The 27,976-nt window shown below is 35.4% G+C and overlaps 2 protein-coding genes across 6 annotated transcripts in view; one reads left to right on the plus strand and one right to left on the minus strand.

Moving 5' to 3' along the window:
• Positions 1-2,946: 2,946 nt before the first annotated feature.
• Positions 2,947-26,588, plus strand: ics (ras suppressor protein 1). Its single transcript, XM_083128687.1, has 8 exons — positions 2,947-3,173; positions 6,607-6,657; positions 8,585-8,705; positions 10,083-10,201; positions 15,710-15,792; positions 16,682-16,796; positions 19,320-19,452; positions 22,777-26,588. Exons 1-8 carry the CDS (start codon positions 3,029-3,031, stop codon positions 22,865-22,867), a joined length of 858 nt encoding a protein of 285 aa, XP_082984813.1. The 5' UTR covers positions 2,947-3,028; the 3' UTR covers positions 22,868-26,588.
• Positions 26,498-27,976, minus strand: part of LOC145992269 (tubulin epsilon chain-like) — a 38,223-nt gene continuing 36,744 nt past the window's right edge. For 4 of the 5 annotated variants that reach the window (XM_083128674.1, XM_083128650.1, XM_083128658.1 and 1 more), the window contains exon 11: positions 26,498-27,758. In XM_083128674.1, coding sequence (XP_082984800.1) covers positions 27,612-27,758 — 147 coding nt within the window. In that variant the 3' untranslated portion in view covers positions 26,498-27,611. The remainder of the gene's footprint in view (positions 27,759-27,976) is intronic. The other variant, XM_083128681.1, reaches the window with a different exon arrangement.

Raw genomic sequence — 27,976 nt, forward strand, 5'->3', positions numbered from 1 at the left:
GTTCGAAACGAGGCAGCAAACACATCATGTTTACATTTGTTCGTTCGTGGATTTCCCATATCTCACGTGTCCCTTGCAATTGTTGATATCGCATGAAACACGAAACACTCCGTGGTGATGTGGTTAGCACAGCTCGCCACGGCGCCAGGTATCTCGGGTTTAAATCCTGGTCTAGATATTGGTGTCATTTGTTATTTCATCATATCATCCTCATCTTCGCGATTAGCCAAAGGTGGCAGAAAAACGAATTAAAATAAACCAAATCAATCAATCAATTATGGAGATATTTTAGAATGAGTAATCTTGAATTTCAGTCTGCCCATTATTTGTCTTGGTCAGTTTATAAATACTGTCAATGCTTCTTACAACATCGCAAGTATCATTAATGTTTTGGATTTTGCTCAGGCAAGATTCCCAAGTTGTTGTTTTCAAGTCGTCTCTCCTAACGAGGAAAGCTAGTGGCAACCCTGCCACGCGCCCCTGGTAGTTATGTCAGAGCAAACGTTTGCTGTGTTGGTTTGCATACATACAGGATAGATTTTAAGCGCTTATAGCGCAGAAACTAAGCGCTTTCGAGGTAAACTTTATAGGGAAAAGTAACTTGTTTTTATGATATCTACCAGCACCCAAGCGTTGTTGAAAGAGTTTTGCGACACCCTGTATAGTCGTATTCTCCGAAATCCCTGATGTACGATACGGATCATAATTTTGTTTCATAACTGCTGTCACAATAATTAAAGCTACTCCTTCCGAAGGAAAATAGCATTGAATTGGATAGGAAGAAAACACGTTCTCTCGTTGCGAAAACTCAGTTCCAACTCGTCGTCTGCTTGTGACGTCACCACTAATGGACTCCATTCCATTCTCTCGTGTGTTGCAGTTGAAACTGGCAGTGTGCCACAGATAAAGTAGCTCAGATTACAAACAATTTGTGTATATTTGGGTAATATGGAGGTTATTCCTGAGTAAACAAAAAATGATCGATCAGACAATTCGATTATTGATGGCGGGGATAGAACTTCCGGTTTGGCGAATTTTCCAATGTAAATAAGTGGAATACAGATCGTCACCAAGCTTATTTTCTCATAAAAGATCGGAAACAAAATGGATCACTTGAAATTTTTGAGTGATATAGAGAAACAAAGGTACCTAGATAAGATTGGCAATTTCCCAGATCCTTTGGCTGCTGATATAACGGACCATACTAATATTTTCGAAGGAAATGTTGATCTTCTACCATCAGTTTCATTTTTGAAAAGACTTCTCCAGGTTGAAATGAAGCTTACATTAATTATAAACATTGAAATACTTCGATCACAACATTAAAAGAAATAATACTGTATAATTACTAGCGTTGTGTATAGAACAATTTAAAAATATGGACAGTCTGACATGGTATTTAATTCAAATACACATCAATTGTTACGTGTTCGACCAAACTGTTTGGGGGATATTATGATGAACGATTTTATAGGGGGTCTTGAGTAATTGGCACTCCTGTTTAGGGAAGAAAGACAGATCAAGTATAGTATTCAGTAAAGCTAAGGAAAAAGTTACTTTTGGTAGACACGCTGTCGTAATTAAGTACTTTGTGGGGATTATGATATGGCTTGAGGGCGCGAATGATATGATTTGGGGGGATGCTCCATTGGCCTTGGGTTGGGGGGGGGGGCCTGGAAGTATGCAACTATATCTTCAAAGTTCAATGGGAACAAATCGGAGAGAAAATTTCTCGTTCCGATCCGGACTTTGGTAAATGATCTATCGACTTTCTGGATTATCAAAAACTCGGAAAATATTCTTAAAATTCAGCCCATAAGAATCCGGAAATTGTAATGAAAGGTTAATAATATTCGTGCTGCAAGTTAAAAAAAACATCGGCTTCGGGCAGAAATTACATGTTATATTATAGAATAAGCGAAATGGGAATTTTCTGAGCATTTTATATCCAGGGAAATTCTCGAAATTATCGTGAAATTGTCTGGAATTAATTTCTTTTCCTTTTTACTCCTACACGTCTCGCCATGGAAAATAAATAAGTGTGAAGAAATTTTTATTAACAAGTGAACAAGTAAATTTTTATGAACATGAGGGATAAAACAAGTAATGTGGATAAATTTACTGAACCCAAGGTGGGGTGGACCCGTGGAACCCCCTTAAATACGCCCATGCGTTAAACACTATAAGCCTCGATGATTATAAATGTCCAAGATGAAAATTAAGAAAATTCATTGAATCGCTCATACAAAAAGATCACCCTGTCAGAACAGTTTCCAAACTTGTCTCTCGACACTCGAGTTTCGTCTCAAGTGTCTCCCAAAAAAATAATTATTATCTTGATGCACAACATCAAGATAATCCCATTTCGTCACCTTACAATTCATCCTTTGTCATTGAAATTAACTCAAATACGAAAGTCAATATACTGACCGAGCATAACACAGCTCGTGTAGACTGAGCTACCGTGGCCAACTCACATTTACGTAGTATTCATAGTAATGTTTTGGCTAAACAATAATGTGGCATTTGAAAGGATGGCAGTGCACTGAGTGGGCGTGGCTGTAATCGCGATCCATAGAAAGAACAAGACAGGTGACACTCAAAACATTTTACAATATTTTTTTTACGGCACATAGCAGCGCCTGAAAGGCAAAATAACTTTTCATTGGTGTTATATTATGCTATGATGATCAAAATATTACGAAACTTCACATATCTTCTGAAGACAACGAATTAGATTAAAGTTTAACTGTTAGCTTATTTTACATTCAGCTTACACAGTACGGTGAATATACGGATTCAAAAACAAACGCAAATGAACATTTTCTCTTACATCCTAACAGGTGCGTTATTTATAAGCAAACATTGACCTAAATTGCAGCCCACCTACGAGAAGACACCTATCTCGCTGCAGACCAGTTCCAGACTTCAGTCGTGCCAGAGCTAGTGCAGAGAAAAGTCTCCGAACAGCTGTAGTCGAAAAACGATATTTTTTTCAAGTGTGTACTGTGACAAAACTGCGCGCGCAATGGAGCAAGCCCCTGTTTCCTGTATACCAAACAACAAGATGTCAAAAGCAAAGAAAGTTATTGATGAAGCCAAAGAAATTCAAAATCCGGAGCTAGATTTAGCGGATAAAGGAATTGCATCATTTGGAGAGATGCACGGACTACGTAAGTAAAATGCAAATCATTTTCCGGACAGAGAAACTTGAGCTCGGTCCTAATTTGGTCAACAGATCAAAACGGGTTTTTCCTCTCGTCCCACGTTTATCGACATTAGTGGGCGTTGCAGTTTTCATTACGGGTTAAATAGATGCGACGGCATTTAATTTGAAAATTATTTATCATCATTCACTTTACCACAATAAAAGCATTTCTATTATGAACATTAAAAGTTTTTTCTTAACTTGTTAAGACGAATGTTTTCAATATTACTGAATGGGGCGGAGCCTCTCATGTCGCAAGATTGTTTACATGCCGAGGGTAACGCCTCTTTTTACGAAGTTTTTAATTTCTTTTTTAAACGCAGTATGCGATTTGGTCACTTTATAACACACAAATGGAGACAGATCATGAAGCGAAGTCCACCAACATAATTTTAATTCTGATTAAATAAATTTTGATTGACGATTCATCATGTATATTACACAGAATCCTGTTTGTAATATCTATGGGGAGACGATAAAAATTGAGGTTCAGATCATGTTTACCAAAGTGATATATATATTCGGTTGTGTCGCACAACTAAAAGCACATAATAATATTACACTTAGTCAAGATTTATGGATTAACATGGAGAAAATGCAGTAAAGGAGTCCCTACGTCGCGAAAAGAGAAAAGAACCACACTGAGCCATATGCTTATGAATTCTGACATTTCAATGACAACCCCGTGTGTGTTACATGAAGAAATCTTTGTCTAAATCTGAAGTGGCGGCGATTAGGGGGGGCGAGGGAATTTTATTAACATCCCTCTGCGCCCGCCTCACTTTGAAGTTTGAGCATTGAATAGAAGTCCTTGAAATCAATAGTGTAAAAGGTCACCCAGTTCTGCCTATTTTCAGTAGATCAGTAGGTTTTTTGAAACCTGAAATAGATATTTAAGAAATGTTAATCAGAAGGAATGAAAAGTTATAGGTAAAACTATCAAAGCCAGGAAATGTCTGTAACTCGTTTATTCTGTAATTGTTGACATTCGTACTTACCTATTCTGCATTGCGAAAGATTGTTTAACAAGGGATTTTGCTTTTTTTTCAACGAAATTAGTATCTTTTGTCGACATATCGAGTAATTATTGTTCGTTCTTTTCTCGCTTCCTGAACATGCAAAATGGTAGGCAAATCTTGACTAGTGTTGTGTTTCAAACGGCAAAGCAGTGTTTCAACTTTCTTAACAGAAAAATTCCCACATAGCCCCAAAAACCATTCAGGATAGTATGATCATCCACGAATAGCTCCAAAAACCATTCTGGATCGTATAACCATCCACAAATAGCCCTATAAAGCATTCACGACAGCACCATCATGGTAAGGTTAGGTTGCTTTAGGTTGGGCAATATAGTGAAAAAACTGTGTGTTTGGAAACACTTACTGAGGATTACGTCATCAGATGCTCGCAACATCCGGTTCAAGTACATGGATGGAAATGCAAGCAACAGCTTTTGTGCATCGGACGGACAGAAAAATACATGATTTAACGGCCAAATACATTGAAAAATGCAAGAAAACACTTCTACGACCTTCCGAAATTACACAGAAACTCAATTCCGTAAGTATTTTGAAGAAATCCATTTCCCGGCTATGACATTTTTACCAAGTTATATTTACACCCACCGTGTTAAGCTAAATACTGAAGAAAATGTTTTCACTTGTAGTTCCTCTACTGAACATGTAGGTCTACTAAATGTGTTCAGTAGAAACTATTGGGTTTCAGTATACTTCCGAGATCGCAGTAGGGTGCAATTGATAACAGTAGATTTTGTCTACTGTAAATAGTGGAAATATCCAGCGGTGGTGTGAAGTTTGAAAAGCCCAGGTAATCAAGTGTTTTTGTACTTGCCAGGCTTGGAGACGAAAGACAAACACATTTTCATTTAACCCTCTTGTTGGAGATATTTTATTTTAAAAAAATATTGGTACCAGTTAGATAAGTCGGAGACACATTCAACTCGTTTTTTTTTTTTTCAAATAAAAATCATTTCTACTTACCTCATGTGCATAGCAGAACATTTTTCAACCTGGGGATCACTTTCTTCCATGAAAAACATGTTATTTTTAACATTATAATTCTTTATTTGTCGTTGCTATTTCGGCGGCCAAATCTTGACTCACGTTGTCTGTCGTCAGCTGATGTGCAGTGTTTCCAAACCTATGAACCTATAAATGCCACACAAGCTATTCACAAAACGTTTTGATTCGAAAATTGTTCCACAAACCATTCACAGAAGGTTAGGTTCAGTTAGGTTAGGAAAATTTAGAGAAATAAATTTCAACAAAAAAAAATTAACTTTCACTACACTTAAATGTATTGCATGCTATGAACCTATAAATGCCGTACAAGCTATTCACAAAACTTTTTTATTCGAAAATTGTTCCACAAACCATTCACGTAAGGTTAGGTTAGGAAAATTTAGAAAAATAAATTTCAACAAAAAAAAATTTAACATGTTGTCAAACTACCGCGTGGTTGCTACACTGACAGGGGGTTACATAACCGAACGCACAGAACATTTGATTCACGTAGTCGACGGCAATGGTGGCACGAGCTATCGTGCAAAAAATACCTTACTTACAGGCCAAATAAGTTGCACGATTCGAAAAAACTATTTCCCCGGCTTCAGAAAGTCCACAAGAACGCAATTCCGTAAGTACTTTCTCGTCTTTTCTCCTGTAAATTTGAAGATCTGGCTTATCTAATCGTTTCCAAAATATTTCCTTACTGTATTTTTCTTCATTTACTTTTCAACAATATTGAATAAACTGCATTTATTTGATAAGCATGCAAAATTGAAGACATAGAATTTATATTTTCAAAGCCACCTTTTCACTCATTTCATTCCCATATAACTGCTATTCCTAAACCCATTAGACTTTGCACATGTTCAACATTGGTTGCAAACCACAGCTTAGCATGACATAAGTTGCAAAACTGTAAATATGACCCTGTGAAATAAATTTTCATCTCCCTTTTCTCCTCCTACCCCAAAATTATTCTGGAAAAAAATTCGCTACTTGCTCCATTAATTTATTTCAGGAGTTTCCTGTGTAGAATAAATTGACAATTAGAAGTACTAAAAGATATGCCAAAGGATGGGGCTTCACGATGCAAAAACCTGATGAAATATCACTTAACGATCTCCAAATCATTATTGATGAAAGTTTGGGTTGTGTGACTTGAAACACAGTGTATTATTACCTTGCTGTGCTTCTTGCTTGGAGCAGGTTCGCTGAGGCGAGAACCATTGTTCCCATCTCTTTCTTTAATGTAAACTTAATGTTGAACCATTAATTTTTTAATCAGAGTTTAACATAGAGCCCAATATTGCAACATACAGAATAGTTTGTAATTTGTGTTTATTAGTTATGCTGTTCCTTTTTATTTTACAGTTGACATGATCAACATTACCAGGCTAACATTGAGTCACAACAAGATACACAGTAAGTAAAAGTAACATTTATATGAATCATGGTAACAATTGGTGCTTTTTTTCTTGTGATACTGAATGGTACTCCGTACCAGCACCTTTTTATACCTGAGAATAAATCAATAACATTTTAATTTAATCAAAGAAATGTGTGTGTGTAACTTTATGGATTCAAGATCATTTATGAACATAACACAATATTTTTAGTACTTCGTATGATGAACTCAGTAATAATAACAAACTTACTTGAAGAATACCGGAACCTTTATTCCCAGAAAGAAGCACTGATTACAATACTTCGGCTGCTATTCATGTAATGTTGCAATGAAAAATTTATACCCAGCAAATCCTATATTATGTTGTTCGCAAGTGACACATGGTTGGGAAATTTTATGGGAGGAAGATTGACTACATTTTCCATACAATGATGTGAACCCCACAATTTATGGTTTTATGCTCTCCCTCCTGTAACTTTAAAGCCAAAAAGGAACACACTCTCTTTTGCAGATGGTAAAAAAATCTGTAATTCTAATTACGAATTATGTAAATATACTGACACTTCTTTAAAGCATGTCAATTCAGTTTAAAGATAAAAGGCAGCATGTATTCAATATCAGTTATGATCCGGGGGTTAAAATTCTCTGTTTTTGTTTTACTCACCATCTCTCTATGTCATCCAATTGTTATTGCTTTCACATGCACATTAAAAAAACAAATTATGACACAAAAAATCTTGCATTCAAACAGCATTGCAATTCGTGGGTTTTCATGTCATAAAATTTTCAAAAAACGGACCTGCCTGAAATGCTTGGAAAAAAAAAGGTAAATGTCTGTTATATTGGAGACACATTTCTATCGGATATTTTCAGTTTTAAATGGTTCGTACTTACCAATTGTGTATTGCGGAACATAGTTGAAGGTGCGATTATGCTTTTTACATGAAAATAACTTCGATTTTTCACATTACGAGTAATTCTTTTGGGTCCTTTCTTCCATTGCGGAACATACAATATGGCGTGCACAGCTGTGGATCATTGCGCGTCGTGCTTGTGTTTAGTTGATTTGGAGTGGGTATGCAGTGTTTCAACCTTCTTAACCAAAAAATACCTACTTTCGTGTTCATTATGTCATCACAAACAATTGATGGATAGCCCCAAAAACCACTGACGAATTGCCCCAAAAACCATTCACGATAGCCCCACGAACCATTTCCGGCAAGGTTAGGTTAGGTAAGCATAGTTAAAAAATAAAAAAAAATAAAAATTCTGGTAAAAAAAGGCACGTTTGGAAACACTGGCGAGACCGCGTGACTTTCGACGCTCGCGCCATCTGCAGGTACATAATGGAAACAACGGCATAATGTTGTTGCTTTACACAAAATGCAAGTTTATTATATCAAAAGTGCTTATTTCTTGTTGTGCAGCATTCTACGGTGAGAAAATACCTCCACGAACTTTCAAAATACTACAGAAACTCATTTCCGTAAGTAGTTTCTTCTGTAAAAATGAAGAAATGTGTCTCCGATATAACAGACATTTACCAAAAAAATTAAGTTTAGTTGTTCCATCAAAATTTATTTTAGCATTGTTTTGAAATGGATTTGATTTGAGGAAATTAAAGTAGTGGTGTATAGATATCAGCATTTTTTAAATGCAGGCTCCTATTAGTGTCAGCCAGATTGTTGGATTTAGTATTGGTTCAAAGTGATGCTTGTCCAACCTTTATTGAAACCACTGGCAAGGAGGGCTTTGTCCCTTGACCCTGTGTAGCCCTGCTAAAAAGTGAAATATTTTGCATGGTTTATCTTATTTGTGACTCCACACTCTTTTTTTGTGTGTTAGAAGACAAATTTGGATGTAAACTCTGCACAAGTGAATACTGCTAGGTGTGTGGGTGTCCAGAAATACATTAATAAATTTTCTTCTCTTTATCTTTCGTAGCTGTGCCTCCGGGACTTGCTAATCTTGTGAATTTAGAAATTCTAAACTTATTCAACAACCAAGTGGAAGTACTTCCTACCTCCTTATCATCTATGCCTAAACTGCGAATATTGAATGTGGGGTAAGTGAAATAACTAATAATACTCATTGTGCCATATCCAGTATATTTACTATATTTAAATACTCTATACCTAAAATTATGTCTTGCATTTTGTAGAAAAGCTCTTTTTGGAATGTGTTTTTTTTACTACTCTTATTATATGAAGTAACATTTCTGCATATCTCTGTGATAGTTGATTGTCAATGTTTCAAAATTACTTGCTGGAAATAGATTAGTGTTCGGCCCTAACCTGTCGAGAGTCATATGCAACAGATTTTATCCTTTTTTTAACTTTTTGTCTACATTTTATTTAAACAACCATTCACTTGCAAAATGCCCCATTGTAAACTTACCGGATTTAAGTTTCGAATGAAGTCACAAATAATATTTGATAACAGTTGAAATGCTGGCCTTGAAGAAATGTTATAAGTAGGGATGTGAAGTTTTAGTTTTAACGATAACACGGAAAAGTTGAGGAAAGCAAAATAAAGTGTTTGAAATGTATTTGGTGAAGGAGGCAAGTTTTGGGTGTTTCGGAATCCCGAACTAACGCAAACTTTGCACTTTAATGCAAAAAACGCCATATGCAATATAAACTGGAATTAACACTTCTCCTGAAGCACTATTCTGTCATTTGTAGTGTAGCTGATGATGTACACAAAGTGGTCGCAGAGTGATTTTTCGACATTGTTAGGGAAATGTGATGTGTATGATTGTGTTAAAAAATTTGGGTGTTATCATTCAATAAACGTTTCATATTTAGGGCTGATGAGATGAAATAGTTTGTAATGCAATTTGGTCATTTCTCACAAAGGTAAAAAAAAAAAAGTAAAATGCTTCCCTGTGCATTGCACCACGCCATGAAGGCATATAGGGGGTAACGCCCCACACTTTCTTGATCCGGTCGTGAGTGGGGGTGATGTGATCAGCATCACGCCCCTGACCACCTTTACCACCCAGTTTCCCATGTTATTCAACGCTGGGTGGGGGCTGGGGCTGCTTCCATCGTTAGAAAAGTTCCCGGATTTGAACCGGCTGGGGATCGAACCCGGGACCTTTAGCATGGTAGTCAGACACGTTACTAACTGAGCCACCAGCCATAATTTTTTTGTAATTAAAAACTAAAATTTTCAAGAACTAAAACATTGTGAAAATTTTAAGCATATAAGGAACAGTAAAAATGCATGTAAAAATAACACCGATTTTAAATTAATTTATATATTTATCATTTATTTTTATTTATTTATTTATTTATTTATTTATTCATTTATATTTTATATGTATATCAGAGGAAGGTTACCGAGAACATAAATTTATTAAGTATATTTTTTAACATACAAAGAACCCATAGAGGGGAATTGCATAAAACACAAAATCTTAATCAGATTTCTCTTACAGCATGAATAGACTGAATGCATTGCCTAGAGGTTTTGGTGCCTTTCCTGTTCTAGAAGTGCTTGATCTAACGTACAACAATTTGAATGAAAGCAGTTTGCCCGGAAACTTTTTTATGATGGGTAAGTTTGAAGTGTATATAAATACCTTATTATAGAAAAGGAAAGTTAAAAATTGTACTTACGTATGTGAGTATAGTGCTCTTATTGTAGAACGACGTTTCAGAGATTGACTATCTCTTTCCTCAGGTTCGTATAAAAACTAAGTACTTGGCATAGTACTGCGTCAAAAATGTATATGAGGATTGTGGTTAAGGGTTGGTTAGGGTACATTTAAAATATTAAGTTTTTGCTATTAGAAGTACGTAAAAAACCAAGCCGTTCCCTAATAAAACTTGTACAGTAGACCTATTCACAGGTAAAAAAGTTAAAATTCTAAAAAACCTGCATAAATCACAATGCAACCTGCAGGTTTGGCCTTTCCTACCCAACTGTGCTTATCTATCCACATGAAGGTCAATTTTCAACGAATATTTCCCCTCCCCTTAATTTTCTCGTTTCCCCTTATTACGTCACAAATCCAACGTGAATTCACGTTCCTCTCTTGCAGCTTGCATAACTTCCGGAGTGACGTAGAAACCGATATTGGGTTCAATCTTCCAGGCTTTATCCCATTTTTTGAGGAAATTGATCCACCCTTCTTCCAAATTTCCTTCGTCCCTATTAAGATTACTCTTCCCCCCCCTACAAATACTCGCTGTTTCATACACGTTTCTTCCTAATTTCCTCCCCTCTTTTCTGATTACCTCTTTTTTTGCGATTCTATGCCCACTTTCCAAAATATGTTCTGAGAGACCCGTTTTGGGAACTTTTTCCCTTATGTCCTTTTCATGCTCGCTCCATCTTTTACCCATATTTCGGCCCGTCTGTCCTATGTACTCCTTCCCGCATTGGCATTCTATTCGATAAACCCCCTTCTGTTTTACCGGTATTTCCCTAGTTGTCTTTCCTTTCTTATAATCGGTGAAGTATTTTTCTACATTCTTTGGTGCTTTCATCCCGCAAACGATTCCAAAATCTCTCGTTATTTTTCCGATTTTTTCCGATACGGATTGATGGTAAGGGATGCCAACGTACTTTACCCTCCTATTTTCGATTTTTTCCCCTTCTTTTTGATCCCCTTCTTTCCTAATAATTTTCCGTGCTCTCTCCGCTATCTTATCCATTTCTCTATTTGTGTATCCATTTTTTAATCCTGTTTTTCTTATCCACCGAATTTCGTTGTCTTTTTCTTTTTCATTATTGCATAGTCTACCGGCCCTAATAAAAAAGTTAAGGAATACGTTTTTCTTTGTTATTTCGGGGTGCGCCGATTCCTTGTTAATATATAAGTTCCCCGATAGGGGTTTATGATGTACTCCTGTTCTAATCCTATTCCCTTCTTTCAAGATACTAAGATCCAGGAAATTGATTTTTCCATCGCTTAAGTTTTCCCTAGTGAAGTTTATTCTTTCGTCTTGTTTTTCTAATTCTTCAAAAACCTTGTTCAGTGCTACCCCCTTTCCTATAATCAAGATATCATCAACATATCTCCCATAATATTTAATACCCATTCCTGTTTTTTCCAAAGCTGCCTTCTCAATGAAGTGCATAAAAATGCTCGCTACTATACCCGAAATGGGGTTTCCCATCGCCAAGCCTTCTTTTTGCCTATAAATACTGTCATTGACATAGAAAAAGTTATATTCCGTTACAAGGTTATACCATCGTACATATTCCCAAGCAGTTAGGATGTCTATTCCTTTTTCTAACAGCCACCTTAGTAAACAATCTCCCGCCCGCCCCCTCGGTACACTTGGGTATAAGTTAACAACATCAAAACTACTTATTGTATCCTCGTCATCAATTTCCAGATTTTCTATACATTCTTTAACTTCTACGGCATTCCTAACGCTATATTGGGTGTTCTCATTTACCTTCCTTATTCTTTTTACCAGCAATTTTGCTAGCCCATATCCAGGATGTTCGTATGTTGGTATAATAGGTCTAAGTGGTATGCCTTGTTTGTGTGTCTTAGGTATTCCAAAAGCAATTGGTATGTTGCCAACTTTAATTTCCTTAATAAGGATTTTCTTTTCGCTTGTGCCCAATGTAATGCTTGTCTCTACCCCTTTTTTGATCTCTCTTCTAATCTTATTAATAGGGTCTTTCTCTATTTTCTCAAAATCGTTACCTTTAAAGCTATCTTCTAATTTTTGGTGATATTCCTCTCTGTCCATGATAACCATCTTGTTTTCTTTATCAGACCTAATTAGAAATACGTTATTCGCCTTCACCCATTTTCTTACATTTTTTAAATCGCGTCTTAGGTTTTCGTTTACTTTCTCTTTCCGTGTTCTATCTCCCCCTTTCATGTTCGTTTCCTTTTTAATTTCTTTTTGCAAGTGTTGTTCTACAATATTACGTATCCTTTGTCTAACCTCAGTTTTATCCTCCCTTTCGTCAATAGTTGTTACGATCGTTTCTGCTGCTATTATGAATTCCTCTTTTTCAAGTTTCTCTACCCCTATTGCAAATTTCTGCCCCTTGTTCATAATCCTAATCAACTCTTTAGGTGGTTCGTGGGTGGTTAAATTTAAAATGTTCTCATTATTTCCCCACTCCTCTGTTTTTTGTTTCTTATTCTCTAGATTATCCTTCCTATTCAATTTTAATTTCATCAATTTCCTCTCTATAGTATTACTATCCCTAAATTTGGCTTTATCCACAGCTCTAAAGTGTCTCTCTTCAATGCGGTTCCACGTCACTTCGTCTAGTTCCCCACTAACTTCCAAATGTAATCTATAGCATTCCTTATTAAGACGTTCGACTTGTCCATGTGCCTCCCTAATACATTTCCCTAGTATTTTAAACTGTATTTCTTGTTTTTGTTCAATCATGCCTACACTCAACGGTTTATACCCCCATTTTAAAAAGTTTGGTAAAACCCCCATTTTCCTGCATTGTTTTAAAAATCTAATCCTGATTAAACCCTTATTCAACTTAATCCTCTTATTTTCTAGTGCACGCACTTTTCTCCCCGTATCGGAGATCAATAGCATTTTCAAAAATGGGATAAAGCCTGGAAGATTGAACCCAATATCGGTTTCCACGTCACTCCGGAAGTTATGCAAGCTGCAAGAGAGGAACGTGAATTCACGTTGGATTTGTGACGTAATAAGGGGAAACGAGAAAATTAAGGGGAGGGGAAATATTCGTTGAGAATTGACCTTCATGTGGATAGATAAGCACAGTTGGGTAGGAAAGGCCAAACCTGCAGGTTGCATTGTGATTTATGCAGGTTTTTTAGAATTTTAACTTTTTTACCTGTGAATAGGTCTACTGTACAAGTTTTATTAGGGAACGGCTTGGTTTTTTACGTACTTCTAATAGCAAAAACTTAATATTTTAAATGTACCCTAACCAACCCTTAACCACAATCCTCATATTACATTTTTGACGCAGTACTATGCCAAGTACTTAGTTTTTATACGAACCTGAGGAAAGAGATAGTCAATCTCTGAAACATCGTTCTACAATAAGAGCACTATACTCACATACGTAAGTACAATTTTTAACTTTCCTTTTCTATATTCTGGATTTGTGAGTAACACGCGACAAACCTATAAAATACCTTATTTACGCATGTATAATGCACGTGCGTGCATATTGAGCACCCTGGGTTTTGATGGGGAAAATCGACAAAAAAAATATATCTCGTATATAATGCACAGTATAATCCAGGTTCAAGAAATGTCTTTCTTAGTTGTAGGTCATAAAACAATTGCTATGCAGATCAAGTGAAAGACTTCCTATCTATTCAGTAAGTCACCTGTTGCTATGTGGACCAAGAGAAGGCTCCTTCATTTTGTGATGACTTATTTTATTGCATCTGTTGCCACATTCAGAAACTGCAAGATTTAATCTTTACAACGATATATAACATGATAGGGTTCCGCAAACATGAAAAATGAATGGAAGTGTCACAAAATCATGGAATGACCCTGTACGGTTTCATGTTGGCTGTCCGAATTATTCGTGCATAATACACACACCACAGTTTATGGGAGCAAAAATTTTGGAGAAAAATGTGCATTATACCTGAGTAAGTACAGTACTTAGTACACAAGTATTCTATTGCAACTGCACCACATCTATGTACTAAAGTTTTGTTAAAGTATTCAAAGTTTTACGTACAAGATAATCTGAATAATAATGCAATGACTGTTAATGAAAATTACACATTTTGCTTAATTTTCAGAGTATTTATTCTCCATGGCTGTTATCAATGATTAAATTCAAACCAACGACATAACCATAACACTACATACTTTTATACATCGTGAAATTATCTTGCTTTCGTATTACAAATCGGGACTCTGTTACGCACAATAATATTAATAGTTTAAACTCAATCCAAAATGTAAAGAAATTTACCATGTAAAAAAATAAGTGAGAAAAGTGTATACTTACAAATAGTTGTATTCCAGGCCTACCTTTTAAAGTTTCAAAACTGTTTTTGGTTCCTTCTTTAGAGATGTCCAGGAATTAAAGGCATTGAAAAGTTAAAAGAGAAAGAAATATCATGCTAACCACTTTTAATTCTTGTAACCATTTCAGTGTCTTTAGTTTCTGTATATCCCTGCAGATGGAAGCAAAAATGATTTCGGGATGTTGGAAGGAAGATTTGGAATACAATCGCTTGTGAGCACACTTTTTAAAAATGTTTCTGTGGACATATTTATTTTATTTTGTGAACACACAAGAAAGAGAACCAATCCAAAATTATATATTTTCTTTTATCAATTCCCATAATCTTGGGCTCATCCGATGCCGAAGTATCGGTATCAGAAACTATCGGTTGGATTTTAATTATCGATACTGGCTTATTTACCAAAACTTGAATAGTTTGAAATAAAACTCTGGTAAATGACAGAAACACTCACCCACAAACATTAATCATTAATTTAAACTACAGTAAAACCTCGTTAATCCGGACCCCGATTAGCCGGACTTCGCTTAATCTGGACAGGCAAAAAAAGAAAGAAGAAGAAGCAGAATGCAAGGTTTTAAATGTAGCTAGAAGTAAACAAGAGAACTTCCCAAGGAAAAGGCAGTCAACCACTGATGAAATTCTGTTTCCTGCAGACTTTGTACTGTACTGTATAATGTATTTAGGCCTATGCCTTTTAAATACACCATAATAAACGGGTTTTGTTGCTGTAAATGGAGTTTTAATATACTTTCTGCTGTTCTTGTAGGTTATTTCAATGAATCATGAGTTTCATTAAACCGGTCAGCTTATCCTCCCCATTAGTCCGGATTAACAAGGTATTACTGTACTTTTAATTGTTACAATTTTCAAGCATCGGTATTGGTAGAAATCGGTAAGAGTATTGACATTGGTATGGGCATCGTTTCAAAGTGGCATTGACTCAGCCTTAAATCTACAACAATTTGTCAAATGGGTTTGAAGAATATTATAAGTAGCTAGTTGGTGAAACATAGAGGTATGTATGTCATGAAAATTTATGGATATAGATAAAAATAATAATATTTGCCATTTACACAACTAGTTTTATATCTTTGCAGAAACTCTTCGTGCCTTGTACCTAGGAGACAACGATTTCGAAACCCTTCCGCCAGAAATAGGACAACTGAAGAATTTACAGATAGTAAGTTTTTTGGTAACATTACAAATATAAATATTTATAACAAGGTATATTGTCCTCTGTGTTTCATCTCTTTGAGCAAGTATCTTTTATGTGAAAATTGTGGTTCAATACGCAGCATGTCGTAGCTGTTTTTACGTAGCTCGTTCATTTGTCTTCTATTCTGGTTATTTTAAGATGCTTCTCAAATTTTGGGTAATTGTGAGTAATAACAGGATTTAAACCTAGGATCTAAGCATGTTAGACGAAGCACTTCACTATGGAGGCTCTCTGCAAGCTCTTGTATCATAAACTGGTCGGTTATATTATTAGAGATAGCAAATGATTACTCAGCAATGTTATAATCTAGGCTTCAGTACCTTTTGTAACGCAAATAAGTAGTAGTTCTGTAGTAATGATCTTTGTTCACTGAAATAGGTAACAATAATTTCACAAAAACCAACATCAGCATCATTGATGGTAAAAAAAAGGACAATGCAGTCATTATTATTATTTCAGTATAGCTAACTTTTTGTACAATTGATTACATAGTATTATTTCTATTAAGATAGTGAAGGTTGATTGATTGATTGATTTGGTGTTTTACGTCCACTTTTTGCACAGTAAGGCTAATCGGGACTGGACCTACAGTTTAAAGTGGGATCAGAACCACTATGTGCCTCCACCGGGAATCGAACCTGGGACCCCTTGATTACAAGGCAGCGATGCTACCACTCCACCATCGGGGAGGCCTAAAGAAAGATAATGAATGATAATCAGTAAAAGTATACTCATAAGCATAAAACTTTATGAAGTGAATTTTTGTTCCATGAAAACTATTTCACTTGTTTGGTTTGAATTGGGTTTTTCAAATTATTATTCAGTTAATTTATGTTTGTACTTCTATTCACAGCTTGTACTGAGGGACAATGATCTTATTGAGCTGCCCAAGGAAATCGGAGAATTGGCACGTCTGCGAGAGCTTCACATTCAGGGAAACAGATTGACAGTGTTGCCATCTGAAATCGGTAATGTCAAGTGAATGTAAATTCTGATTTTCTGTAGGCTGCTGGTCTTTTATCATCTTTTCTGCTATAATTTTGTACTGATGAAGACTCCACACTTTTCAGTACTTTGTGTAAAACTTAATATTATTCTAACAAAAACAGCCAAATACACATTATTGGGTATTTCTGAAACACATTTTATTTCAGTGTTATCATGAACCTTTTCAGGACAAGCGATAGTGATTAATGTGTAATTTGTTCAAAACAACTGCACACAATATTGTCTTTTTGGTTCATTTGTATACATATAGAGGTATGACATACTTGAATCACAAAACAGTATAGCCAGTGAAATAATTCTTGAAGCTTCCTTGGTGGTGAGTGATGAAGAGGTTTTCTTGGGATATCAGCTGGGTGATTCCCGGATATGTTTCCGAGCTTTCAAGAGCAGTCACTCTCATCTTCAGGTATTCAATCCTGTAGATGATAGTGAGATTAGCTCTCGGAAGCCTATCCGGAAATCACCTGGCTGATATCCCAAGAAAACCTCTTCATTAATATATCCATTGTTACTATTATTAATAAAAAGAGTTTGAAAATTTGATATCTTCCATCAACATATTATGGGACTGCTTTCATAAACCACCGCTTTTTGCTGATATATTTTACTTTTACATGTAAAACAACAGAACATGTTCACAATGTACAGCTATTAAGAATCCGACAGAAAATGTCCAATTTTCAAAATTTACCGAAAATTATAGTTCGTATATTACAAGCTTAAAAAAACAACCATTTTTTCACCCATATAACCTAATGTAATGTCTTTCTTTACAATTTGCATGAAAATAAGTCACATTCAATTTGAATGTGCATTTGTGATTAATCACAACGAACTTAACAGATATGAAGTAAAATATGTACAAGTGCATTTTATTATTATTAGTGTGTTAATTAAGTGTAATCATATAAAATAGATATCTAAAGTTCTACAATTATCCGCACATTGAAAGACAGGAATAAATATTTTACATATGCAAGGCGTGTTTAATACTAGTGCTACTTGGGAACATTTTGATAAGTCTCTTTACTCAATGTTATTGGTTAACATATATCAATACAGTAAAATCTCGTTAATCCCGACCCCAGTAAGCTGGACTTCGCTTAATGCGGACAGGCAAAAGGAAAAACAAACAAACCAGAATGCGAGGTTTTAAATGTGGCTAGAAGTCAACAAGAGAACTTCCCACAGAAAAGGCAGTCAACCACTGATGAAATTCTGTTTCCCACAGACTTTGTACTGTACTGTATAGTGTATTTAGGCCTATGCCCTTTAAATACACCATAATAAACTTGTTTTTTTTTTGTTGCTATAAACGGAGTTTTAATGCACTTTCTACTGTTCTTTTAGGTTATTTCAGTTAATCCGGACTTTCGTTAAACCGGTCAACTTATCCCTCCCATTAGTCCGGATTAACGAGGTTTTACTGTATAATGCTTATTGTGATTCTTGCATGTAGTCATCATAAGTGTAACTCAATCACTTAAAGTACGTGTTTGCACAAAAAAAGAAGTTCTTCTGTTTTATTGCAATTATTAAACAAGAATAGCAAACTACTTGTTTTGTTTTCAAACTGGTTCTAAATGTTCATTAAGCATTTAATATTATTGGATGTCACTTTTGTATCACTTTCAGCTAATTGCAACAATAAGGATGAGTGGTGATGTGATGAAACTGATGAACGGACTCTCGTAAAGAACACCCATGCCCAGTGTTTGAACTTGAGAACTTTGGTGACGAGATTGAAATTTGCAATAACGATGAAATAATTTTAATCCATTTCATTTTATTTATTTGCCCATCACAGGACTGAAGTCCCATTTCCTTGCCGGAAATTTCTACTGTTTTCAGTAGACAGAATCTACTGGTATCAACTGTACTCTACTGTGTGTCTCTGAAATCTACTCAAACTACTGTACATGTACAGTAGAAGAAATACAAGTGAAATATTCTCTTCAGTATTACATGCAATATTGTATACAGCGTATGTAACTCAACTTGTTGGCTGTAAATATAACTTTTCATTGCTCCTGATTTGCAATTTGTTTTTATATGTATTTGAAAATCTAAACACAGTACATGTTTCAAAACTCCTAAAGATCTACTGAAAATAGTACAGTAGAGGAATTATAATTGAAAATAACTTCTTCAGTATTATTTAATATGTATGTAGTGTTTTTAGCTTAAAATGGTGGCTATAAGTATTACATTTCATTCATCCTTATTAACATTTTTTATTTATATCTTTGAAAATCTGAACACAGTAGATGTTTTCAAAACACCTATAGATCTACTGAAAACAGTAGACAAAATTTTCAGCAGGTCTATGTTGAACGTAATGTGTATAAAGATAATATAATGTTAACAATTAAAAATATTGGAGTAACAGCATGTTATAAATACAGTTAACTTTCATTTGCAGTCAAATCCAGTAAAACAAAGTTTTACAGAATTACAAAATATCTGTTATTCTTTTTCCATAGGAAACTTGGACTTGGCTGGAAATAAATCAGTCTTTAGAATGGAATACAATCCCTGGGTTACACCTATAGCAGACCAGTTTCAAGTTGGAATTTCTCATGTGCTGGATTACATACGTTCAGAGACCTACAGATAGTAAGTAAAATGCCATCTTGCGTATAGCAATGGCATATGTATAAAATAATCAATTTTGGTTATTTTGGTGTAATTGTGATGATTAAAATTACAATTTTAGATATAAGCTTCGTTCTTGTTATACAAACAGGGTGTATACCAAAATAACTAATCCAAAATTCTTGACTTTTCCCCCTCTTTTTCTTAACATTTATTTAATTGCCCCTACTTAGGTATAGTTGGAAATAAAGAAAATATATATTTTTATTCAATGAAAAACCCTACCGCAAGGCTGGTTAAGACGAAAACTGAAGCTGCACTTTAACAAGATATTTTGACTTGTTTGAATTATTAACGCATGTAAAAGTTATGTGGAATGATTCCAATACTCTATTTAATATTTTTACAAACCTTGTAGCATACAAGAATGCAGTGGTCAGAAGTAGCATGCTACAGTAGCTAGCTACAAAATTTGTAGCTGTAGCTGTAGCGATGCTACATTTTGAAAATTGTAGTTGTAGCGGCAGCGAAGCTACAAAATTCCTGTAGTTGTAGCGAAAATTTTGCTACAGCTACATTTTCTCTCAGCATTATGAGGTGAATTTTGAATGTGGCAACAGCATCAGAAAAAATCGACAATAGCCTTTAATTTTGCAGGAGGTTCATAAAGACAAAGTCTATTACATGGAAATACAGATTATCTAGATTGTAGATATCTGCATCTTATTTAATTAGTATCTGAATAATTCAGATATCCAGATAACTAACTGACATATATGAATATATTCCAGCTAACAGCTACGTTTTTTTGAGCTGCATCGCTATTTTGGGGAGAAACATGCCTCGTTTGCTACACCGCTGGAAAAAAGTGCATCGTTTACATCACCCCCAGAACAAATCCTGTGGATATCCATGGTGTAAGAGACACCAATTAATTGCTGTGTAAGATACAACTTGCAGCGCAAAAACGAGTGATGGATTTTCAACTGCACTGACAAAAGAATAGTGCCAGCAATAAATGGTTCAGTACGTTAACAGCATTGATCATTGTCAGTACATAGGATCTCACCAGCAAGATATTATTGTTAGAAGAATTATAGAGTTTCTGGAATTACAATTATTTTCGCGATAATATTTGTTCACAAATTTTAAAATTACAATACGTTTAGAACACTCGGGTTTACACGACAGCTTCCTCAATATATTTTATCATATTGTAAAAAGTATGTACGAGTTATTGACTTTCCTGCAAAAACGACAATTTTCTTTAGTTAATATACATAGTTTTCAAATTTATGTATTTTTCCTACTTTTGCGTCACTTTTCTGTAATCATGACATCACCATCATCATCCTTCACTGTTTCCTGCCTCTGACTGGGTCGGCATAGAAGTCGAGCCTCTACATTATTTCCTGGTCTTCCACCACTCACTCCTCTCTTTTCATGGTGTTACAATCTTGTCCTCTTCTCCTAACACTCTCCACTATCTGCTCTTTCCACCGACATATTGGTCTTCCCCTGGGCCTTATTCCCACTCCTTGTGCATTATAATGTCTTACTGCATCCACCCTCTTCATGTGTCCGAACCATCTCATCTGTGCCTGATGTATCCTGTCCTGAAGCTTCACCAACAACCACGGTCTGTCGGATCTCCTCATTCCTTATTCTATCCCTTCTAGTCTTCTCCCATAGACTCCTTAAAAATTGCATCTCCACTGCCTGCATCTTTTTCTTGTATCTCTATGTCACGTAATTATTGGCACATAGTATGTGTTATATATTACCTTCTTGCATTTCATAGGTACATCCCTGTTCCATATTAATCTTCGAACGCTTTGATATAGTCCACCACCCATTTGTCCATTTACCTCCTCATCCATTCTTCAACTCTTCTAAATCATGACAGTGAGGATGAATGGTTTATTTAATTATTCTCTTATCTATAGTCGCTTTCTGCCACTAATTGTGAGAACGAGGAAGAATGATGAATGATGAGCAGTGTGGGGAATGGAGGAGCAGGAGGATCCCATCCTTCCAACTTGGCATCTTTCCTAGTTTTTGTTTTCCATTTTATGCATACATAAGCTGATCAAGACTGGATCCGAGCCACTATATGCCTCCGCTGGGTATCGAACCTGGAGCCCTTTTGTAAACAAAGGGCCCCAGGTACTTTTCATTCAAAATGCTGCCTTCATATCAGTCTATTAAAAAATGAAATATTTATTCTCAAGAAAAATATGTTGATGTGAACATAAATACGTAATCCTACCAAATTTCAATATTCATATATCAAATTTGAATTGAAATGCCACTTGCATAGGTATGTTAATCTCAAAAACTATAGTAAATATAAGTAACTGAAGTAACGCTGCTTTCAAAATTATCGAATCATGGGAATCATGATAATAAATAACAGAATCTATTTACCAGTAGTAGGGGATTTTTTTAATATCCACATGGTTATTTTTAATTTTTTTATCCAGAAGTAACGAAGTAGCGAGTAGTGAACAGGAGTAGCGTAGCGAGTGACTTTTTGGTAAATGTAGTTGTAGCTGTAGCGAAGCTACATTTTGGAAGAGTAGCTGTAGCTGTAGCGAAGCTACTTTTAAAATGTAGCGTTCTGATCACTGCAAGAATGTAATTGTTAAGAAACACAGTGAGCAAATCTGAACCACAACTCAATACAATTTTAGATTTCCAAATATTCAATTTTATCAAATCCCACTACAGGTGTATAACAATGTAAATTCACTATACGGTAAAAAATATTGCTGATGCAAATGACAATAACACCAACACCATTACAGAACGAAAACAGAGAGACCCATTTTTATGCCACACCATGAACACTGGTTTTTGGCCTTGACAAACTGCTATTTGGCACCATTTTTCAGTTTTTACAAGTGTCTCTGAAGTGATTAAAATTGGTTCATGTTGCTATTGCATGCCTAGCCAATCTATGATTGCCGAGACATGATCTGTTGAAGTGCAGTAGTGGTTCGATAATAATTGGCACTGAAAACACGAGTGTTCTTTGGTTCCATGAACAGTGTGTTGTCAGCAGAATTCATATTTTGGAAAATTAGACATGCAGTAGTAAATAAGCTGGCCCCCGTGGCAGAGTGGTTAGCACATGAGTACATGAGGTTTTGTATATTGTCAGCAGAAATTGTAAGACTATGCTCAATGAATTTTTTTCTGGGGTATTTTACAAGTAAAGAAATATATACTATACTGTCCTTATATTCACATTAATTGTATTTATAACTACTGTAGTAAAATGCACATTTTGCGAAATGCATGTGATTGCTGTTGCAATATGTACATTTTTGTTTGTTTTTGCAGCTTGTACAGTCGACATATTGCTGCTAAGGGACCACCACCTGAAAAGATGAATGACAAAAGCAAGAAAATCTCCCGCACGAAGAGAGCCTAAATGAAAATAGTATTCCGAAGTATTCTCTCTCTTGAATTGCACAAGGAAAATTACCGTGCAGTCATCAGGGATTCCTGCGTCTTCTTGTCTTGTGAATCTGTAGATCCATCCTTCCATTTTCACTGTATGGGCAGCCATAGACACATTTAGGTTGCAATGACCTCATTGCCTCAACAGGGTCATTATAACCAGTGGCGCAACAGCCCGTTGAGACCCCGGGCCTACCTACCGACTGCTGGGCTATTGAGGTGGGATATCGTCCAACCAGTTACAGGGTGACGTGTGATCAGCATGACGAACCCCCAGTCTTTGTTGTAGGTTTCCATGAACGGGTTATTCTGGCTCCCCAATTTCCTCACGATGGTGGGTGGCCACCGGTCCCATACCCAGGCTGAAATCTCAGGAGAAATGATGTTATGCTTCCCCCAGGAGACTCGAACCTCCATGCATCCCAAAGCATGATGCCTTAGACCACACGGCCACGGTGTCGTACACAATTGGGGTCATTGCAACCAAGATATGTTGCTGGCTGTACAAGTAAACAATATCTCACTAAGTTTAGGTTTTCATGTTAAATGTGTGATCTTTTTTTTTTATATACAGAATCTCCTTTATACTTTTTTAAAAACTGTAATGACAACACAAGTAAATGGCACAAAATTTAACCAAGCCAACAATTTTCTGCGCTAACATGAACAGATTTTAAGTCATAATGTTGTGGTCAATTTAATGTGTTTCTTCCTTTAAAGAACAGAAATGAAATATGATTTTATGTTCCATTTATGTATACTATACATACAAAGTGCCTATGCAAGAATGTCACTTGTTTTTATTTCTGTCCCATTTATAAGACAAGAGAGTAGCACTTTGTTCAGTATTTGAAGCATCCCAAAATGATTTTTTTTTATTGTGCTATTGTGTGTGACCAGTAAATAAGTTTCTAATGTATTGTCCTCATGATTTTTTGTTTATTTATAATTTTGTTTTTGTGTTTATGGTATCAATACACTTGGCACAGTTGCCTTTAGTTTGTCATGCATTACCTCAAGCATATTCTGTCTGTTGTGTTGAAATATATGCTCTGATAGCAAAGGTGATAAGTGAAAGTGCAAAACCATTTTAAACATTTAGCAACATTGTATTGAATAAGATATGGACTCAGTAATTTAGTTTTTTGCAAGGATGGGCCGATATGAAACTTTGGCCAATACTGATGCTGATTACCTGCTGATACAAATTTCCAAATGGTCCTTAAAGAATCTGATTGACCTCGTTAATACCTAAATGTGTTTCCAGGGTGACTGCAGTGCAAAAGAAGGTGCATATTTAGACATTTACTTTTTTAAAAAAGTAGGGCATGGAGATTATCCATAAAAATTATAACAAAATGCTAGAATTTTGCACTAAATTTTAAGATAGTTATACGAGGGTTATTTTTTAAGTAAGGTCCGTTTTGCAATAAAAATGAAGGAAGTAAACTCTGCCGCCTGTGATGATAGCCAGTTACTCACGGTCATGTTCACTTCTTCATCAGTGTCTAAATGCTTGCTGCCCAGGAAGGTCTTCAGATGGTGGAAGAGGTCGTATTGCAAGGTCTGTTTGTGAATACCGTTTGAAATTGCACTTGAGTGTGGGAATGAGTGTGCGCGCAGGCTCCCAGCATTCTTTGAATAGCATCATGGCAACTGTGTTTTGGGACAGGCAGGGTGTTTTGTTAGTGGACTTTTTGCCGCAAGAAACAACCATTAACTCAGCTTCCATGAGTACCTGGCTATCATCACAGGCGGCAGAGTTCTATGAGGAAGGTATCCAAAAACTTTTAGTTCGTTACGATAAATGTTTAAACCGGCAAGGAAATTATGTAGAAACATAAAGAAGTGTATGTACATTCAGAAAACATTTACTTACTTCGTTTTTATTGCAAAACTGACCTTACTTAAAAAATAACCCTCGTATAAATATCTTATAATTTAGTGCAAAATTCTACCATTTTGTTATAATTTTCATGGATAATCTCCATGCCCTACAGAGTACCATTTAATGCCCCATCCCTAGTTTTTGTATTAATTTCATTTTCGTGCCCCCTGGGGGGTAAAGGCGGTCAGGGGCGTGATGCTGATCACATCACCCCACTCACGACCGGATCAAGAAAGTGTGGGGCGTTACCCCCACACCCCCTATACGCCTTCATGGCGTGGTGCTATGCACAGGGGAACACTACTTTTTTTTTTTTTTTTTGCATAGCAATTTGTTTTATGAATTATGTAACATCAGACATATTTTTCTTGTATGTACGTATTGCTTACATTGTGGAATTCTCTCTCTTGTATTAATCAAACTAAGAATAAATGTCTGATGAAGGGAGATTGTGCTCTCCCAAAACATTACATTGTAAGAACTACAAATGAAATAATAATAATCAGACATATTATATTTTATTCCTATTATGTCTACACCATCTAATCTTGGAGACAACATTCCGTTTAAGAACTTCTGTGTATTGTAATTTCTTTGTTGCCTTTGATACATAGGATAATAGTATGTACATACAACTAGTACTGTGCAACTTACTGGTGCCATAATACTGCCTGCCATGTACATTAAACCTAGATTAAATTTGTATATTTTTTAAGGGCTTGTACATAATGAAAAAAATTAAAGCAAGACTATATTATGCGTTAGAAATGCATATTCTCAATGACAGTATTAAAGTGGCTAATTCACACATGGGAACTGCCAAAACAGATTTTATTCTGTAACTTCGTCATTTGGCACATGTGAATTACCACCTTTGTGTAATTGCAATTAATTGGTTATTTTTTATTAATGGTAGTAATTTTTGTAATTATTATAATTAATAAATAACTGCACATATAGCTATAATCAGCAAAAGAAGCAGTGATTCAATAATAAAATGGTTTCTTGAATTTTATAATAAACAGAGTGGTTATCACACTAGGATGCCAGGGGTCCTGAGTTCGAATTCCAACCTTGGGTATGGGTGTTTTTTGTTAGTGTCCCTCCCTTCAAGTTTATCATATCATCACTCATCCTCATGGTCTGAATAGCCAAAAGAGGCAGAAAAAAGACATAAAATAACCTAATGAAATTTTGATAATTTTTGTTACTGCTAGTGGTCCTGATATTGTTTCGTGTTGAAAGCCCAAAATGTTGGTTTTAATCTGAATTATGAGCTTGATGTACAAGGTCAGAAAACAGCATGAATAGAACTTTGAAGTTTTTTAATAATGTAATTCTCTCTAGCCTTCTTAAACCCGAAGGTTCATGGCCGCAGCAACACAGGCCTTCCATCTGTCCCTATCTTGAGCAAGATCTATATACTCTTTTCCATCCCTACCGATTAATAATGTAATAATATACAAATAAATTGGGTAATAAATCACTGGCCTGCTCTAATATGTTTTCATCTGTTTTGGCAGTTTCTGTGACTAACTTTTAGCCACTTTAATAGTCTTAAAAGTAGGAATATGCTTTATTGTGTTATAAAATGTTTGTTTCTGATTGTTTTGCAACAAAGTAGACAAAATATGCAATTAACATTGATAATAGTTATATTTTTGGTATGTGCACTTTTAAAGTTAAAGATGTCTTCCAATTTAATGCAAAATAAAATTCAATAACAGTTTGGAAAGATTTATTGTATGTCTCTAATATGTACAATAAGTTGTATGAAAATATGTAAATAAAATATTTTCATGTATATCTGTGGCACATTTTCCTTATTATGTACAAATCTTTTGTGTGTAAGAGCATATTTTAATTAACTACAAAACAGTGTCTTTTGCAATGATGGAGGAGATCGTTACTATTCTGAATAATATGTGACATGAAAATGACATAGGATGTGTTTGGATGGAATGCCGAAAAATCCAGATTCAATTTCTGCTTGAGCCAGGACATTTTGTAAGTTATCGAGAGCGTTCAAACCGAAACAACACATGTCTCTTGGAAACCGACTCGATGCAAATTTTGGAAAAGAAGTGCTACAAGCTGCACGTGTCACCTCAGTCTGTGGTTTGTGCATGCACAGTGAATGCTTGCTTATAAACTGAAGGGGTCCTTGTTTTGGTGTGAACCACCCCTGTTGCTTCGGTCTGAAAGCTTCCATAGGGACACCGGTATTGACAAGGATATAAAACTTCAAATGAAAAGTAATGGTATAGTATACAGGGGTTGAGAAGATTACATATTACAAATGATATAAATACCAGAAACCGTAACAAGATACGTACAAGACACACATGTTGACTATATGGCTGACACCGACAAATCACTACAGAAAGCTGAGAAATCTTAAAAGTTTCCCAATCTAATTCACAAGTTGCTCACCTACTTGGAGTAACTCCATTAAGTAATTGTTGCATAATAAATACTAACAGTAAATAAAAAATGTAAAATATATTTAAAAAATAATTTACAACCTTTATTACAAAATATGCATTAATGGCACAAACATACCTGATTTAGTGGCCAAAATACTTGTAATTAAGGCAACAGTGAGTAAAATGTGGATATGTTTATATCACTACATTTTAAAAATGATACATGCTATTTACACGGAGGCATGACAATTAAATAGTGTTATATGTAGTCACGCACACTTCTGGTTCGTAATGTTCCCATCGAGTCAATGAGGATATTGCTATTTACAAGTGCCTGTGACTACAAACCACAAGTTCATCTTATCAGCACATAAATGTTTTCTTCTGCTGAATACCTCAATTCATACTACCTGGAGGCGAGGAATATTTGGAACTTGGACTTTTCCTAGGTTTTCATAATTTTGTATCACGCTACACAAACTTTCCTTGCTTTCTATGAAATCCCCCTTCTCCATGCCTTCAACTTGCAAATAATGATGAACGTGAGCCTGTGGCAAAAGCAAGAGGAAATTATAATTTTATCATTATGTCATGAAATCAGGATGGTTTTCTTATCTTATAATCTCCTTGCATTAAATGCATATATGTTATTCTATTAGTAACCAATAACAACAAATAGCTATTTAAAATTGTACTTTGTTATTTCATGTCACTTTCTGCCACTTTTTGGCTAATCATTAAAATGAGGATGAGAGATAATTAATTA

This window comes from Lepisma saccharinum, chromosome 1 (assembly GCF_977018435.1).
Source record: "Lepisma saccharinum chromosome 1, izLepSacc3.1, whole genome shotgun sequence".
NCBI lineage: Eukaryota > Metazoa > Arthropoda > Insecta > Zygentoma > Lepismatidae > Lepisma > Lepisma saccharinum.

Bases quoted from the DNA above. Each gene is read 5' to 3' on its own strand.
- ics (XM_083128687.1), top strand. From the start codon at position 3,029: ATGGAGCAAGCCCCTGTTTCCTGTATACCAAACAACAAGATGTCAAAA. The intron at 6,658-8,584 runs GTAAGTAAAAGT...TATCTTTCGTAG, and splicing joins GAGTCACAACAAGATACACA to CTGTGCCTCCGGGACTTGCT. The intron at 15,793-16,681 runs GTAAGTTTTTTG...TTCTATTCACAG, and splicing joins AACTGAAGAATTTACAGATA to CTTGTACTGAGGGACAATGA.